The sequence below is a fragment of the Bacillus rossius genome, chromosome 1, assembly GCF_032445375.1.
Source record: "Bacillus rossius redtenbacheri isolate Brsri chromosome 1, Brsri_v3, whole genome shotgun sequence".
In the NCBI taxonomy this organism is placed as follows: domain Eukaryota; kingdom Metazoa; phylum Arthropoda; class Insecta; order Phasmatodea; family Bacillidae; genus Bacillus; species Bacillus rossius.
Window position 1 is genome coordinate 300,706,185 of NC_086330.1, and position 15,496 is coordinate 300,721,680.

Consider the following 15,496-nt stretch of genomic DNA (forward strand, 5'->3'; position numbering starts at 1 on the left):
ATCAGTTGGACGAGTAAGGCCGCCTTTTGAAATTACTGTTATCCAGTCGTGTGGCACTTGCCCCGACGAAGGAAATATTTCATTTTTAGCACCTAAGGTCTCGTCTACAGAGCGGCATTTAAATGCCAAATAGCCCGCCAGATATTTTATTGCATCCTCATTTATGTCTTCATTTTCAAAGTCGTTGCTTGTTTCTTCCAACCGCAATAACTGTAACGTTTCTTCCAATTCATTAACATGGCTATTTTCCATGGGTCCCTCGACGACATTTATACACAATTCATTGGTAACAAAGTTCAAAAAATCGTTCTCATTACTAGCTATTAAGGAACTTCCTTGATATCTTGTAGGTGAATCATGTTCTACTGACACATCGCTGGAGAGAGGAATTTCGTTTTTTCCTCCAAGTAATAGAAGTCTAATTCTATTACGAACTTCGAAAGGGGATGGATTGTTATAAAAAGCTCCTAGTCCACGGACAAGAGAGAAGAAGTTCTCCAAACAGTCTTGATTTAATCTTGAAGTTAAAATGTAAGACATATTTGCTTTTTTCATGTCTTCAAAAAGTCCATAAAGAGAATTTATGGAGATTATGAAACCTTTCTGAAATGGAAGTAGGTTTTTTCGTTTTGTTACTCTCACTTGCGAAATCACTTCCAAAAAACGTTTCAGTGTGTTTTCTTGGCTTCTTAAATTCAAACCATATCCGCTTCTTAGGGGAGTCTGTTCGTCTTTAGGAACTCTAGAGTTCATCACATCGAACGTGTCATTGACTAACTCAACGAAGGTGCTTTCAGAGTTCTTGTTCAGAATATATCGAACTGCTAGAGCAGTGCGCCTGGAAAATAATTGAGCAGCCATTCTTACATTCTGACGAGATCTTCCACTTACACTTAGATGAGCCTCGTTAATGTGGTGTGTTATTGATAAGTCCCCCTTTTGAGTTTGTAAAATGTTTTCAATTATTTGTTTCTGAAATGATGTACCATCAGCTAATATTAAACCTTCATCTAAAAAGTGGTTTCTCAACAATTTAAGAAGATGGGGAACATCACAGAACACCCAAACTTTCCTTTCATAGTCCACAGGATTCATGAAAAAAGATTTTTCTGTGTTTACATTTAGTTCCTTCCACACCTTAGAATTTTTCCCTCCCATGTCACAAGTAACCGCGACAACACGGATTCCACAAGCTTCTAGGTCGCTAATAATTTTCTTTAACAACTCTGATGTCATCGTCACGTCAAAGTCATAAAATATTGGTTGTTTCCATGCAGCAAAAAGGCCCCTGACCATAGCTACCTGTACATTACTGTGAGGTCCTAGTATGCGATCGTCTGATGAATCGTATGAAATACGCCCGTCTATGTTCATTTCATCAAATGTCAGCACTGCTACTTTTTCATGCTCCTTGTAGTTGACTGCTCTGGCTTTCAACATACACAAAACTTCATTCAAAATTCCAGGCCTGCATTTAAACTGCTTAATCCACCTTTGTAAAGTAGTACGACATGGTAGAGGAGTGTGGCGTTTTCTCAAATAGTCATATGCTTTTCGGGAAAGAGATCTTAAAGTCAAGGCGTTCGCTATATCTTCCGAGGACCATTTCACTCTCTTGTTCCCTCCCAAGAGACACCTAATTTGCCCCTGCGTGAAACACCTGGACAGAATCTGAACTATTTCTTTTCTCTGTTCCCCAACTTTTACTTTGCGAGAAGATGGCAGTCGTTTTGCTACGAACTTAGGTCTTTTAAGCTTAGCAGCTTCCCTCTGCCTTAGTACTGCTTTAGCTTTCTTCAAAATCTCAACTTGCTTACGGAGTTTTACCATCTCCTCATTTTGATGTGCTTCTGTGCTAGTCGCTTTATCAAATTTTCTTTTTTTAGGTGACAAAGTTTCTAATGTTGATAGAGCTCTTTTCCTCACCTGCCTAGCTTCTTGGCGCGTTTCTCTGTCACTGGTAACCTGTAAAATATAATTTGTTTATTACATTTAAGCAAAATTGGACAAAAATATATGTATATAGAATGTCTAAAATGATTGTGTGCAATTCTAAATCAGCCCCTTATTATTAACAAACACTTAAGCTGTCACTCAAAGGTACCCGCCTAGTCTATCGCAAAGTTACAATATTCACATTGAATAAAAAAAGTTTATAAAATTAGAAACCAAAATATAATATGTATCTACAGAAGACTCCCGATTATCTGGGGTAGTGACTGTCAAGGGGTCCGCGGATAAAAAAATAACACAGTTAAAGCAATGTCGATAAAACTGCATGGTTAAAAAAAATTATCTTGACTATCCAAACAAACACTGTCTAGGGTTGTTGTACGTAATAGGTACTAAAATTTTAAGACGTAATTTACAGAAAACGTTGCAGTACATGTCACGTAAACATAGCCGTATTTTCCATCGCCCTATTTTACGTCTAGCTGTTCGATAATTTTTAATTTTTGTTGAAAGTTAAATTCCACTCATTTCCAATCATTAATGCACATTACTCCCTTAAGATAACTGAAAAAAAAACTGCTGCCTTGCGATTGCTGCCTTAAACTACGCACACAGGTCCGTTCACGCTCGCGCGAGTCACGCTGCCGTCAACCTGTGGGCGGTTCATTCTGGCGCGTGGAACACAGGCGCGCGCGGCTCACTGAGATGCGTTTATAATTTGCCACAGCAGTTGCGAAGTTCATGGCCTAACACTCACCAGTTATGTATGCACTATGTTTGGCAGCATTATTCATCTTGAATCACAGCGTAAAGGCTCTCACATAAATAAATAAATAAACTAATAAAAAAAATTTTTTGTGTGTTTTTGGAAGTGAAATATTGCACGATTAACCCGTAAACTGAATAACTCACACCCGGACAGTCAGGAGTCTACTGTATTTGTAAACGTTAATAAATAGAGCCTGGACCAAACAATCATAACAATGAAAAATACCTTTTAATCCAAAATATATATAAAAATTATAATAGAAAACGAATAGGTGTGCATATCAAAGACATAAAAATAGCAACTATCTATATGTAAAATAAAGTTAGGGTGAAAACAAAACCAAAATTATTAGAAATGACATTTCAGCCATTTGTTATTTTTTAATTTAGCTTAACTTATAGTGTAATTTATATTAATGTTAAATTGCTATGGTTATATGCAGTAACTAACGAAAACATCCAAACATCCAATTTTTTTTTTTTCAAATGTGTTCGTGCGTGGTATGATAACCACTTAAAATTCCAAGGGGGTAAAAGATACCAGTGTTCTTTCGAAGTTTGCGTGTTAATGTTTTAAACCAAGGAATGTCAACCTTAAAATTATATCCCTGTCTAGGCAGACCCTATAATAAACTATCTAATATAGTTAAAATAATAAATAATGTCGCTTATAGTAACCTTTATTTTTAATTATTAGTTAGCAGTGTAAGAATTTTTTTTCATTGGTGTGAATGAATTATTGTCAAACACTGGCAATAAACTAATTACAACTATAAATTACTATATTAACAACTATAATTTTGTACTTTTAGATACATACCTGTTCTGTAGTTTGGCTGGCAACAGTGCAGTCACCAGAGCTACAGCTGGGAAATGAACTCGAAGCCTTGTCACCATGCCAGTTTGCAATAAACAGAGAAGGGACCGCATTTTTTCGCAAGATTTTTCTTTGCGGTATTCCCAAAAGTTCATTTCGCAAGTCTCGTTCGTAATCATCCGCGCGGAAATGTACAGAACACACTCTGGCATTTTCTGGCTTAAATTTGTCACTTCTTTTGCAGCGCAAAACCCACACTCGCTTAATCTCCTCACATTTAGGAAATCTGTGATACACAACACCAGTAGTTTTCGATCCCCAATTGGTACACTGTGCCATAGCACAACTAACTCTGTACTCAGATTGTTTATTCATCTTTGTCACATTTAGCAAGAATAGACGGCACACTGAACTGTTAGTCAAAATCACACCCGTTGCTGAACGTTCAACACAAGAACTGCAAGCGAAAAGCTAGTCTAGCGCCCCCATAGTGACTTCAGCGAGACGCGAGTTTGGAGGGGGAAAGCATGGTTGCCGGGAAGGGGCCCCGCTGCTATGCAATAACGACACTTTTTTTTTGTTCAGTGGTATTTCCAGGACTTGTACCCTGCCACGACTACCTGCTATGGGTATATTTAATCCCCACTGGCAGAGGCTTTTGTTAGGTGACATTTGTGAAAGTTGGTCGCACAGGAATTTTGACAACGCTTCAAAAATAGCAATCTTTCTGCTTGCAGGTGATTGGAAAGAGTAAACTTTTATATTGCTTTTAAATCACTGGCTCAATATTAAGAATATTATTTCTAAGCATCTCGTAATTTACGCATTTAGTTTCATTGACATGACATTAAAAAACGCACTGCAAAGAATATCCCCCAATTTTTTTCCATGCGATAAATATTAAAAAAAAAACAACTAAATGTAAATGTATACAATAACGCCGTACCTAATGGATCCAATACCGCCATTTTTCATTGATATGTAGTTCTGATAAAATATAGCGATTTTATTCAGACTCTATTGTCGAATACTTAATGCCCCTATTCGTTTTTTAAGCATATAAATACAACAATTAGTGATTAGATTTGTATCACAACATATTATCTTGATTACTACAAAAATTAATGCGGAGGAAAATTTAATTTCAAAATTTGGTTTCAAGAAATAATTTCGCAGCCTTACTTTTGGATTTGTATGTCGTCGGTTGGATTTTTAGTTAAGGGATAAGTTAATAAATCATTTTTAATTGTTGATGAAGAATGTTTTATTGTTAGTCAGGTCACGATTAAATTAAAACATCGTTTGCTCTCAGGCATGCATAGAGTAAAATGATGAAAAAAACTTTTTAAAAATATATTTTAAATGCAATATACTAAAAAGTATTATGGTTTCTTAATATTTCCATAAAATATAGGGTACTCAGTTTTATCGTACTGGCATGCGTGTACTATGACTCTAAAAACATGGAATCAAGACTAACTCTAACCAAGATAAATTTACACCATTTCATTTAACTGGGCTCAAATCAGACTCATTACTCAGTTAAAAAACACTTTCGAACAATTATTTAATACATTATCTTTTTTTCTCTGGCGGAAAATGGAGCGATACAAACCACAGGGCAACTGGTCACAGAAACAGATCTTTAGGGTGGTACAACTTATTCACCAGGGGTCAAAAGTAGCAACAGCTGCTAAGGAAAATAATGATTTCGTAGAAAATTACGTGACCACTGTTCCGCTATAGTTTTTTTTTTTTTTTAAGAAACGTTATTTCACTTACTGCTTTCGCTCCTAGCCTATATTCAGAAAAATCACAACATTCAAGTGACCTCAACCCCATCTTAGGTGCCTCTACGGGAACTTTCCCAATCACTTTCCAGTGTCTGTAACTGAAGAAGCCAGGCTACTTCTCTTCGCTAAACGCAATAACGGCTGCATAACTTAAGAAATATAACCTCAAAGTTTTGTGAAGATTGGTTAATTAGATTTTTCACGATGGCAAGTTTATTTTGCCGCTGTGTACGGCTTAGCAAGCGAGGAGCTAGACCGGACTCCTCCACGTGACGTCAGCCCGACCCGGTGTTGGAGGGGGGGGAAAGCGCGGCAGCCGGGAAGAGGCCGGCCTGCCGTTTATGATTAATACGACGCCGGCGAAGCAAACTCAAGTGTAAACATAAACTTCAGCAGTCTCAATTTTCCGTTCGGCCATGGAAAACTGGTTGGAGATTTCAATTATTGTTGATATCAATTTGCCAAAGTGGCAACATTCCCTGGCTGTATGATGACTTACATAGGCCATTGGCCCGGAGTTAAAATGGCGGCTATCTAGTGTTTAGTAGTAAATATTATTTACTTCCAAAGCTGCCCAAATATTAACGTGGTCTTGTTCATGACTGAATCTTGAGAACATTTTTTAAATTCCGTTATAGTTAAATAAAGGTATTTTGTTGCAGTTATAAATATTAAGTGCATATTGAAGGATGGGATACACTGTTTGCGGTTACACACGATCAAAAATAAATAATCTTCCGACTTCGTTTTCAAGGTTTTCAGTGTTGGATCAGAGGTTTTCCACTAGGTAGGCCTAAATAATACATTATATTTTATTTTAAAGTGCATGGTTTCGGATAAGTACCTACCTTCACTATTGGAAATTGTGCAACATTATAGTCGAGCCAAAAACTAAACTTTGACGAGACTCGAGGACACGATCTTAATCAACTCGGTTTTCGAGTTGAGTTTAGTTTCGCCGGCTCGACTCGACTCGCTCGATTTTTCGAGTCTCGACCCATCACTATGATTTCTTAATTGGGTTGAAGAATATTTGCTTTATATTCAGCATGTTAATTTAATCATATTATTTGGTTGAGTAGCAGGTCAGATAGTTCTGTTTTACTTAGGAAACATTGTAACAATTATTTATTCTATAAAACTTTCTGTAAAATTTTCATGATTTTTTTTTTTTTTACTTACCATTCATGTATATATTATTTTTCTTGAGGTTTATTGCACAAAACATCCCTACCTCTTTATGCACAAGCCTGGTTCTAACAATGGTAAAAAAATCTAAATTTTGTGGATGTATTTACTTACCAATGGTTTTTTACAAACTTTTGTGTTATATTTAGGTCAGTGTCTTTGCTGGCAACAATATATTTTACTATTTATTTATTCAAATGTATTAATTTGAGATATTTCTGAATGTAGACTTTTGTCAAGTCAATATAGTGTAATGAAAATGTACATAAAATAAAAACTTACATGACACCCCAATTATCACAGACAAATATATATATCACTTTACTAATCAAATATTTGATTTAGTTTTGTTCATTAATTACAGCATTATCTTGCTTTTGTAGGTGCTGGTAGGAGTACCTGTTTGTTCTTCGAGGAAATTGACATAATAATAGGAACTCGTGCAGTCGTAGAGCCTCCAGTGCTACTAGATTCAATTCAGAACGAAAATTTACCTACTGTAAATAATGAGGTAGTCATTGAAAACGAACATGATTATTCAGTGCTTTTAGAAGAGAGTGTGGATACTTCACTGGATGAGTCCACTGAAAGTCAAGTTTCAGAGCCACTCCCATCTGATACAAAGAAGAGAAAGCATACTGCTACACTTGCTGCAATGATGGGTAATAATGGTTCTGCTTAATAGTTGTATAATTTTCTTTGATAGTTTACATTATCTACATTCATCTTGTTCTTTTCATCTTACTAAAGTAATGAAGAACTAACTTAATTGTTTAGTTGCATTGCTAATTTGTGCTAACATTTGTATTTGTTGACCAACATCTTTGTTCTTGCGATTGGGCTACTGCCCTGTGGCAAAGCCTACCCCCTTCCACCAAGCCGTTAAGTTTTAGTAGTTCATCAAGGTTTTAATGATTGCATGCAAGATGGGCTGCAAAATGGAGATTCCTGTATAATCAGGGTATTTTATGTTTCTTTAAAGTCAAGGAAGGTAAAAGTTCCATATTGCGTATCCAAGGATATACCTTAATTATGATGGCATGTTATTTAAGTATATTTAATGCAGCTTTACTAACCTAATAATGATTATTTAATATCGCTATACATACTAACATAATAACTGTACCGGTATCGGAGAGAAAAATATACCCGTTTTTGGTATGTGCAAGATATTTCGACGTGCTAAATCACAACAGAAAGCATCATGTACCACAGCATCAATATTTACAGGATCGTGTCCTCAGGATCAAGTAGTCTCCTTGGATACGCAATACGGAACTTTTACGTTTACATCTAGCACATTGTAACAAGTCTGGCTGTGGCTCATAGGAGTGAAATGCAGTATTCCTTGCAACATGCTTGCACCTCACCACCATACAGCTTTAATGTTCACAGTACACAGCTAAGACATACCTTACTTCCAAGACTCAATTATTTATTATTCATAACAAATCACAAGAAACTAAAATATACCTAGTCATTCTGTAGAACTATGTATTCTTAAGTGAAAATATGAGAACGAAGCATTCAATTGGGATTTGTAAATAGTTTACGAGGAGTATAAAGCTAAAATTGACTACATACACTTAGGATAGGTTCACAATATGTTTATTTTATTGAGTAGCGGCTTCTAGGAAATAAAAGGCTAATGTGATAATTTTAAATGAAAGGGTTGTTGGGTTGATTCTGGTATAGTAATGATATGTACTTAATATGTAATCCTTTGTAAGTAGTTAATATAGCTAACCTAACCCACTTTTCACTTAAGTTATTATTTACTTATACCGCAATAAGCCAATTCACTGTACATGTACACTAAACCATTGTTATGTAGCAATACAGAATTTTTGGAAAAAGGCTAATTTTAAATCCATAATCATGTGAACTTTTTATTCATTATAAATACATACAAAAATGCATGCATGCAGCATGCTGTACTTTGGTGAAATATGAATTAATGTAATATGGACAAGTGTCTAAAAAATTTATTTATATAAATTAATATTGTGTGTTTCAAGGAAAAGGACCACAAATGTGTTATTTTTTAGGTGCCAATAACTTCTACTATTTTAAATAAGACAAAAAATCATTAGCCAAAATTTTTCATACTTCAACTGATTAATTGGATCTTAATGTTATTAGTCAAGAAAGAAACTACTGACAATAAATCTCTTATAGGCTGTAACAACCCAGGTTATGAAAATGTCAATAAACTGGAATTTTACTTATTTTGGCCAACTTATTTAATTTTCTAGTGTTTTTATGTATGTATTCATTATTGCTTATTTGTCTTTATTCGTAAAATGTATGGTAACGTAAGTTCCCATTTTTTCTATAACATGGTTAGTTGAATAACTCCATTCTTACGACAAGTAGATGACACATGTAAAAGAATTCCTTTCACTTTAATTTCAAATTTTCACCTAAAACATGCAAAAACATTTTTTTTACAGATAACTTTTTAACAGAGTTAAAAAACTCGGAGGAGAGGTTTGACGAAGCGGAGAGAAAGATATGGCAAGAAGAACGGCAACGGGAAGAAGAGTTGAGAAGAGTAAATTTGGAGAGAGAGCGACGCCACGAAGAACGGATGTTTGAATTGTTGAAAAGTATAGTGGAAAATAAAAAAAATAATATTCTGAACAGTTTGGTTTCTATTTCCATAGAATTTATTTCAATTTTAATATTAACAATACTGAAAAATTTACCATAAGGTTAAAAATCTTTTTAACTGACAATTTTTATGTATAGGATGCATCAGTACTTGCATTAATATTAGAAAATTACAGTTTAAAAATAAACTGGTGCTTAAAGTTATAACTCATGCAAAAACCATATAAAGGAAGTATTTTTTTTACAAACTGCAACACACTATTTATACTTAACCCTTTAGTCTATACATCCACTAGTGGTCTATGTTAACATTTATTTTATTTGTATTCCGTTCAGCTTTTTTTTTGTAGAAACCATAAGGCTATGGAACATGTCATTTACATATTAACAGTTACCAAATCAAACTATAATATAAAATGATACATTAATGCACTTTTAAATACATTTGCAGGTAAGTGATAGTAACAGAGCTTTTGGAAAAGGCATTTACAATTAACAGTTAACAGCAGACCGAGTTTAATTTATTTGCAATATTATTTGTGTGTTCCGTAAATTTTAATTGCTCATCAATATATACCCCTAAGAATTTTACTGAGTATTGTATCCATTGAATTTTATGTTAAGCTCGTTTTCGTCCCTATTTCTAAATTTAATATTGTAGTGTAGCGAGTAAAGGTTGGCGACAGTAAAAAGATGAACATGGCGGACTGGGATGCTGATGTGGGTCAGCAATAGTAATGTGAATGTTTATGATATTAGTAGTGATGTATTTAGTAGTAATACAGTGAAGAAATAAATAAACGTTACATGGCGCAGTCGGTAGGATGTGAATTGGTAACGGCAACATGACTGTGGATCACTAGTTGACAATCTCGGCGCGGCGTGTCACGGTGTAAAAATGGCGAGTTCGTTTAACGTACCAGCAAAATTGAATTTAGAAGGGAACATCAGTGAAAACTGGAAGAAATTTAGACAGGCCTTCGAAATATATTTGGAAGCCTCCGATTTGAAGACGAAAAGCGAACAGAGGAAGATAGCAATTTTTCTAAATATAGTTGGTGACGATGCACTAGATGTGTACAATACTTTCACCTTCACTGATGAAGAAAAAGAAAGAACCTTGGAAATAGTGCTGGCGAGGTTTCAAACGTACTGCAACCCAAAAAAAAACTTACTCCCCGCACGTTTTTTATTCTACTCACGGACACAGAAAGACGGGGAGAGATTTGATAACTTTCTCACAGACCTCAAGATGCTATCACGGGACTGCGAGTTCAAACATCCCGACGAGCTACTGAGAGACAGAATTGTTTTCGGAACAAATGATAAAATTACTCAAGAAAAAATCATAAAATCTGGAAGTGTTGAATTGGAGGAAACAATACAACAGTTCCGAACAGCTGAAATAACCTCTACTCAGGCGAAGGAAGTGATGCAACCAATGCGGGACTCAACTTATGCAAGTGTGGATGAAACGAAGTTTCACAAAACTGTGGCCCCACCTTTCTCAAAACAGCCTAGTAGGCCCACACAAAGTACACCTGGTGAGGTACTGTGTAAGTGGTGTGGCTACCATCATATTAAAGATCCAGTGAACTGTCCGGCGAGAGGAAAAACATGCTCTTTATGCGGCCGCAGGAATCATTTTGCGAAGGTGTGTAAGTCACGTGGAGAACTCCACATAGGAAAATCTCAGAACTCAAAATTAAATGAGTTTAAAGATCTGTACACTGGTAGGCATAACAACACACAAGCTAATCAACAATGGGAGGATTATTACTGTAGCTTGGTTTTTGCACTCAAAGAAACCGACCATATTGCAACAATTTGCTGGAATGAAACAGGATGTTTGGAAAATGTAATTGATGTAACTTTCAAGCTGGACTCTGGTGCGTGTGCGAACATACTGCCTCTGGAAACATTTTCTCTTTTGAAACAACGTGCCCCAAAAACTGTGATACTTAAGAAAGAAACTAGATCATTGACTGCATATAATAACTCAGAAATCAAGGTAGTGGGATGCACTGATATCAACTTGACTATAAATGGGGTTTGCTTGCGAGAAACATTCATAGTAGTTGATGAAAAATCTGTACCTATACTAGGTCTTCAAACATGTGAGAAGATGGGACTGCTACATCGAAATGTAATCAGTGAAGTTGGAGACCAGTCAAAGGACAACATAGTCACCCAGTATGCAGACGTCTTCTCAGGTATTGGTAAATTTAAAAATGACTATTCACTTAAGTTTAAAGACAGCTGTGTTCCCTCATCCAGTCCACCAACAAGGGTACCTTTGGTAATAAAAGACAGACTTAAAACAGAACTAGATAGGCTGTGTGAACTAGACATCATAGGAAAATGTACATCACCTACAGAATGGGTCAACAGACTAGTGGTCGTAGAAAAACCAAATGGCACCCTTAGACTTTGTCTCGATCCACAAGACTTGAATGATGCCCTGATTAAAGAGTATTTTGAAATACCTACAGTTAGAGATGTGACAGCCAAATTAAAGGATGCTAGGTATTTTAGTGTTTTTGACCTCAAAGATTCCTTTTGGCATATACAGTTGGACCAGCAAAGCTCAACATATTGTGCATTTTCAACCCCATTTGGTTGTTATTTTTTCAAGAGATTGCCATTCGGCATAAATATCTCGGCAGAAGTGTTTCAAAAATATAACACACAACCTTTTGGAGACATTGACGGTGTAATAATATATGTGGATGACCTACTTATCTATGCCCCAGATGAACAAACACATGACAGAATACTGACACAGGTATTAGATAGGGAATGAAAATGTAATGTCAAGTTTAATGTACAGAAATTTCAGCACAAGGTACAAACTGTCAAATATGTAGGTCATACATTTAGTGGTGGCTGTGTTAGTCCTGACAAAGATAAGGTTAAAGCACTAGTAAACTATGATATTCCAAAAAAAAAGGCAAGATCTTCAACGTTTTCTTGGTCTAGTCAATTACCTGAGAGATTTCATCCCAAACCTTACAGAAATCACGTCTCCATTGAGAAGTCTGCTTAGAAAAGACACTGAGTTTGAGTGGAACAAACTTGTTCATGGTAAAAGTATTGAGACATTAAAAACTGTTCTTGCATCAGAACCTGTATTACAAACTTTCGATAAGAGCAAACCCATAGTAATTCAAACAGACAGTAGTAAAGTGGGCATCGGGTGTGGTTTGTTGCAGGAACACAAGCTGGTATGTTATGCATCGAAGACACTCTCCCAGACAGAAGTTAACTATGGACAGATTGACAAAGAGTTTCTAGCAGTCCTCTTTGCATGTCGACACTTTCACCAGTACATCTATGGTCATGATTAGGGACCCGGGAAATTCGCGACTCGCGAATTCGCGAAAATGGTTAAAACCATTTAAAATGTTGTTAAAAATATTAAATACATTATAAAAATGATATAGTATGTTTTTTGAATCGAGAAATACTCGCGAATTTGTTAACATTCGGTAGTACCCATGAATTTCTGTATGTATTCAAGATTATCCGCGAATTTTTCGGATCCATGTCAGAAAAAAAAAGTTTGTGCGAGCGCGAGACGGTTGTTTACTACTTATCCGTCAACAATATCAGGTTGCAATAGCCGGGTTGGCGGAAGTTGAGAAGGTTGGAAGGGTGGAAGGGGGGAAGGCAGCGGCAGAAGATGATCAGTGAGTGTGTGACAGTGTAAAAGGGGAGCAGGCGTAGTGCTAGCTCGGTCCAGTCAGGTTTGAATAGTCGTAGGGTGGACACATATTCGAAACGTTCGTTTATATATGCGGATATGCCGCCCAAAATAAACATTGACGAAAGAGTGAAACAGTTTCCCCAAGATGGAATGGTTAAATCTCAAAATATTATGATATGCCGTTTTTGCAATAAAACAGTGGCGTGGGAAACTTCCGACGGTGTGAAGAAACACATACGAAGTAATGGTCACGCTGAAGCCGTCAAGAAAGGAAAACGGCAGAAAACGATGTTTGAAGCTGTCGAAGGCGCCAAGGAAGCGAAGGTACGGTAGTGTTACACAATATAATGCTGGCATGCATTCATTATCTTTCACCATCATTGGAAATGTATATCACAGAACCATTAACAAATCCTTTTTATTTTTTATTGTTTTATATAAAAAATTACGTCACTTCAGGAACACAAGTAGCTACAGAAAACTCTCGGTTATCCGGGCCCCGGAATATCCGGTTTTTGGGTTATCCGTGCATGAATTTAGATTAATTAATAGTTATTCTGAAGCTGTAAAAAAAAAAATGACATCGCTCCGACGCGACGTTCATATTTATTTTCTTGGCCGTTTAATATTTTTAACCACTCTGTCTCTGTGTCAGAAAGCTTTTTGGTCTAACCTTTGTGTCGTCCTCCCTTTCAGATGTCACATTTGTTACTCTTTAAACCCGAGGGGGATACCCTTACTTCTACTCCCCCACCCCCCTCCGTTGCCTCTTCTGTTTGTTTGTTTCATGTGTTACTTTCCGCTCGGCCCAGCAACACGGCAGGCGCCTGGCGAGTGACGTGTCTGGCTGGCATTCGGCTGGAAGAATGGCCACGGGTTTGGAAAGAGGGGCGGGGGGGGGGGAACCTTGCCTAAATTTATGTATGCATTGTCAGCACAATCTTATCTTGCGCAGTGTTAACTTTCTCTCTTCCAACAACTGTTGTAAATGACCGTGAACGAGCAACCTACGTGAAGGAAATCTTCACGAGTATATCACGACAGGTTTTCATGATGCAAACAATATCGTGTTTCTCTAACGACAAGGAACTGTAAAGATTAACTTGCCGCCGAGTTTTAGGAAAAATAAATACAACAAACAGTGGGAGTGAGTGACTGCCGCGTCGCCAGCAGACGGAGAAAGACCACATGGCGAGGCAGTGCCCTATTTTTTTAAGCCGAGACACTAATTCGAGGGCGGCTCTTACCGTCAAACAAATTATCCGGTTTTTTATTTTTTAAAATTTTTTACAGGATTTCAATTATCCGGGCATCGACGGGTCACAATTAAAATGGATAATTGGGAGTTTATGATAAAGCTGCCAGCTACATAATTTTGCTACTCAGTGCTAAAGCACAGTTTAAATAAACATGCATGTCCTTTTGTTAAAGCTTAGAGTTGTATATTTCTGTTAAAAAAATATATATAAAAATACTAAGTCCGTGTTTTACTTTTAGGTTGCTAAAACGGACTTCATCACATCGACAGTGGAAATGATGGTATCTGCAAACATACCACTTGAGAAAGCAGATCATCCAGCATTCAGGCAGTGGGTGAAAAAACAAATAGTTGGTGGTGGGGACCTGCCTAGCAGTGATACCTTACGCCGAGATTACCTGCCACATTTAGCAAAATTTAGAAAGGACGAAGTGGTTACAGCACTGAAAGAAAAGAGTGTTGCCATAATGTCAGATGAAACTACAGACAAGTTAGGGTGAGCAATTTATGTTGTCTTGCTCTCTACAGTTGAGCCTTGTGACTCTCAACAACAGTATGTTGCTGCTGTGACTTCATTAGAAGCTGTAAATGGCAGGACATGTGCTAGAGCTATTTCTGATGCCTTGCAAGATATGGAGGTTGGCTACGATCAGGTGGTGGCATTTGTAAGTGATGCAGCTTCTTACATGAAATCTTGTTTTGATGGTCTTTCCATATTGTTGCCTGATTCAGTTGTGCAAGTGCAGTGCTGGGCCCATAATCTTGGAGTCCTCATGAAAACATTCTTTCAGAATTGAACCAAGTTGTAATATCTGTGAAGCAGATATTTTTAAATGCCAGGAAGAAATGTTATGCTTTCCAGCAGTTTTTGCAACAGGAAGGCTCTAGTGCTGGATTTTTCCCTATTCCTGTTGTAACCAGATGGAACTCCTGGTTGACAGCAGTTGAATGGCTTTCTGATAACTGGGAGATCTTGTTTGCTTTTCTGCGGTCAGAGACAGCAAGGGAGAACAATTTCAATGGTGGTTCATCTCATCTATAGACCCTTGGCGAAGAGGAACTCGGCATGCTGCATGTACAATCACTCTTTGTGAAATCAGTCCGTTCCCTCATTAAACCATTCTTGGTAAGCTTGGAAACTAATTCTAAGCCTATGGCTTCAGAAGTCCATCCAAAACTCCAGTTTGTGAGGAGGAGACTGCAAATTTTTGGTGAAGGTGTCTTCAGTGATGAAGTGAAGGAAAGTGCCAACAAGCTCAAGAGTCTCCACAAAGGAAAAACCAGCGAATTGTTAAAAAAAAAACAGCACAACACATGTCGCTGAAGCTGGACAAGTTAATGGCAGAGGATCCTGCTCGCAAGTACTTGCAACCAGTTGCAGAGTTGTTTCGCAAGCAAAA

General features: G+C 36.9%; 1 protein-coding gene across 3 annotated transcripts; it reads left to right on the forward strand.

The window, feature by feature from the left end:
• Positions 1 to 1,596: 1,596 nt before the first annotated feature.
• Positions 1,597 to 13,673, forward strand: LOC134527820 (uncharacterized protein K02A2.6-like). 3 transcript variants are annotated; one of them, XM_063360769.1, is made up of 2 exons: positions 1,597 to 7,181; positions 8,973 to 13,673. In XM_063360769.1, the coding sequence occupies exon 2, from the start codon at positions 10,031 to 10,033 to the stop codon at positions 11,933 to 11,935; it is 1,905 nt and encodes a 634-aa protein (XP_063216839.1). In that variant the 5' UTR covers positions 1,597 to 7,181; positions 8,973 to 10,030; the 3' UTR covers positions 11,936 to 13,673. The 3 variants fall into 3 exon arrangements, with proteins under 3 accessions (XP_063216839.1, XP_063216840.1, XP_063216841.1); XM_063360770.1 differs by having other exon boundaries at positions 1,597 to 5,979; positions 6,903 to 13,673; XM_063360771.1 differs by having other exon boundaries at positions 5,845 to 5,878; positions 5,980 to 13,673.
• The last annotated feature ends 1,823 nt before the right edge of the window (positions 13,674 to 15,496 follow it).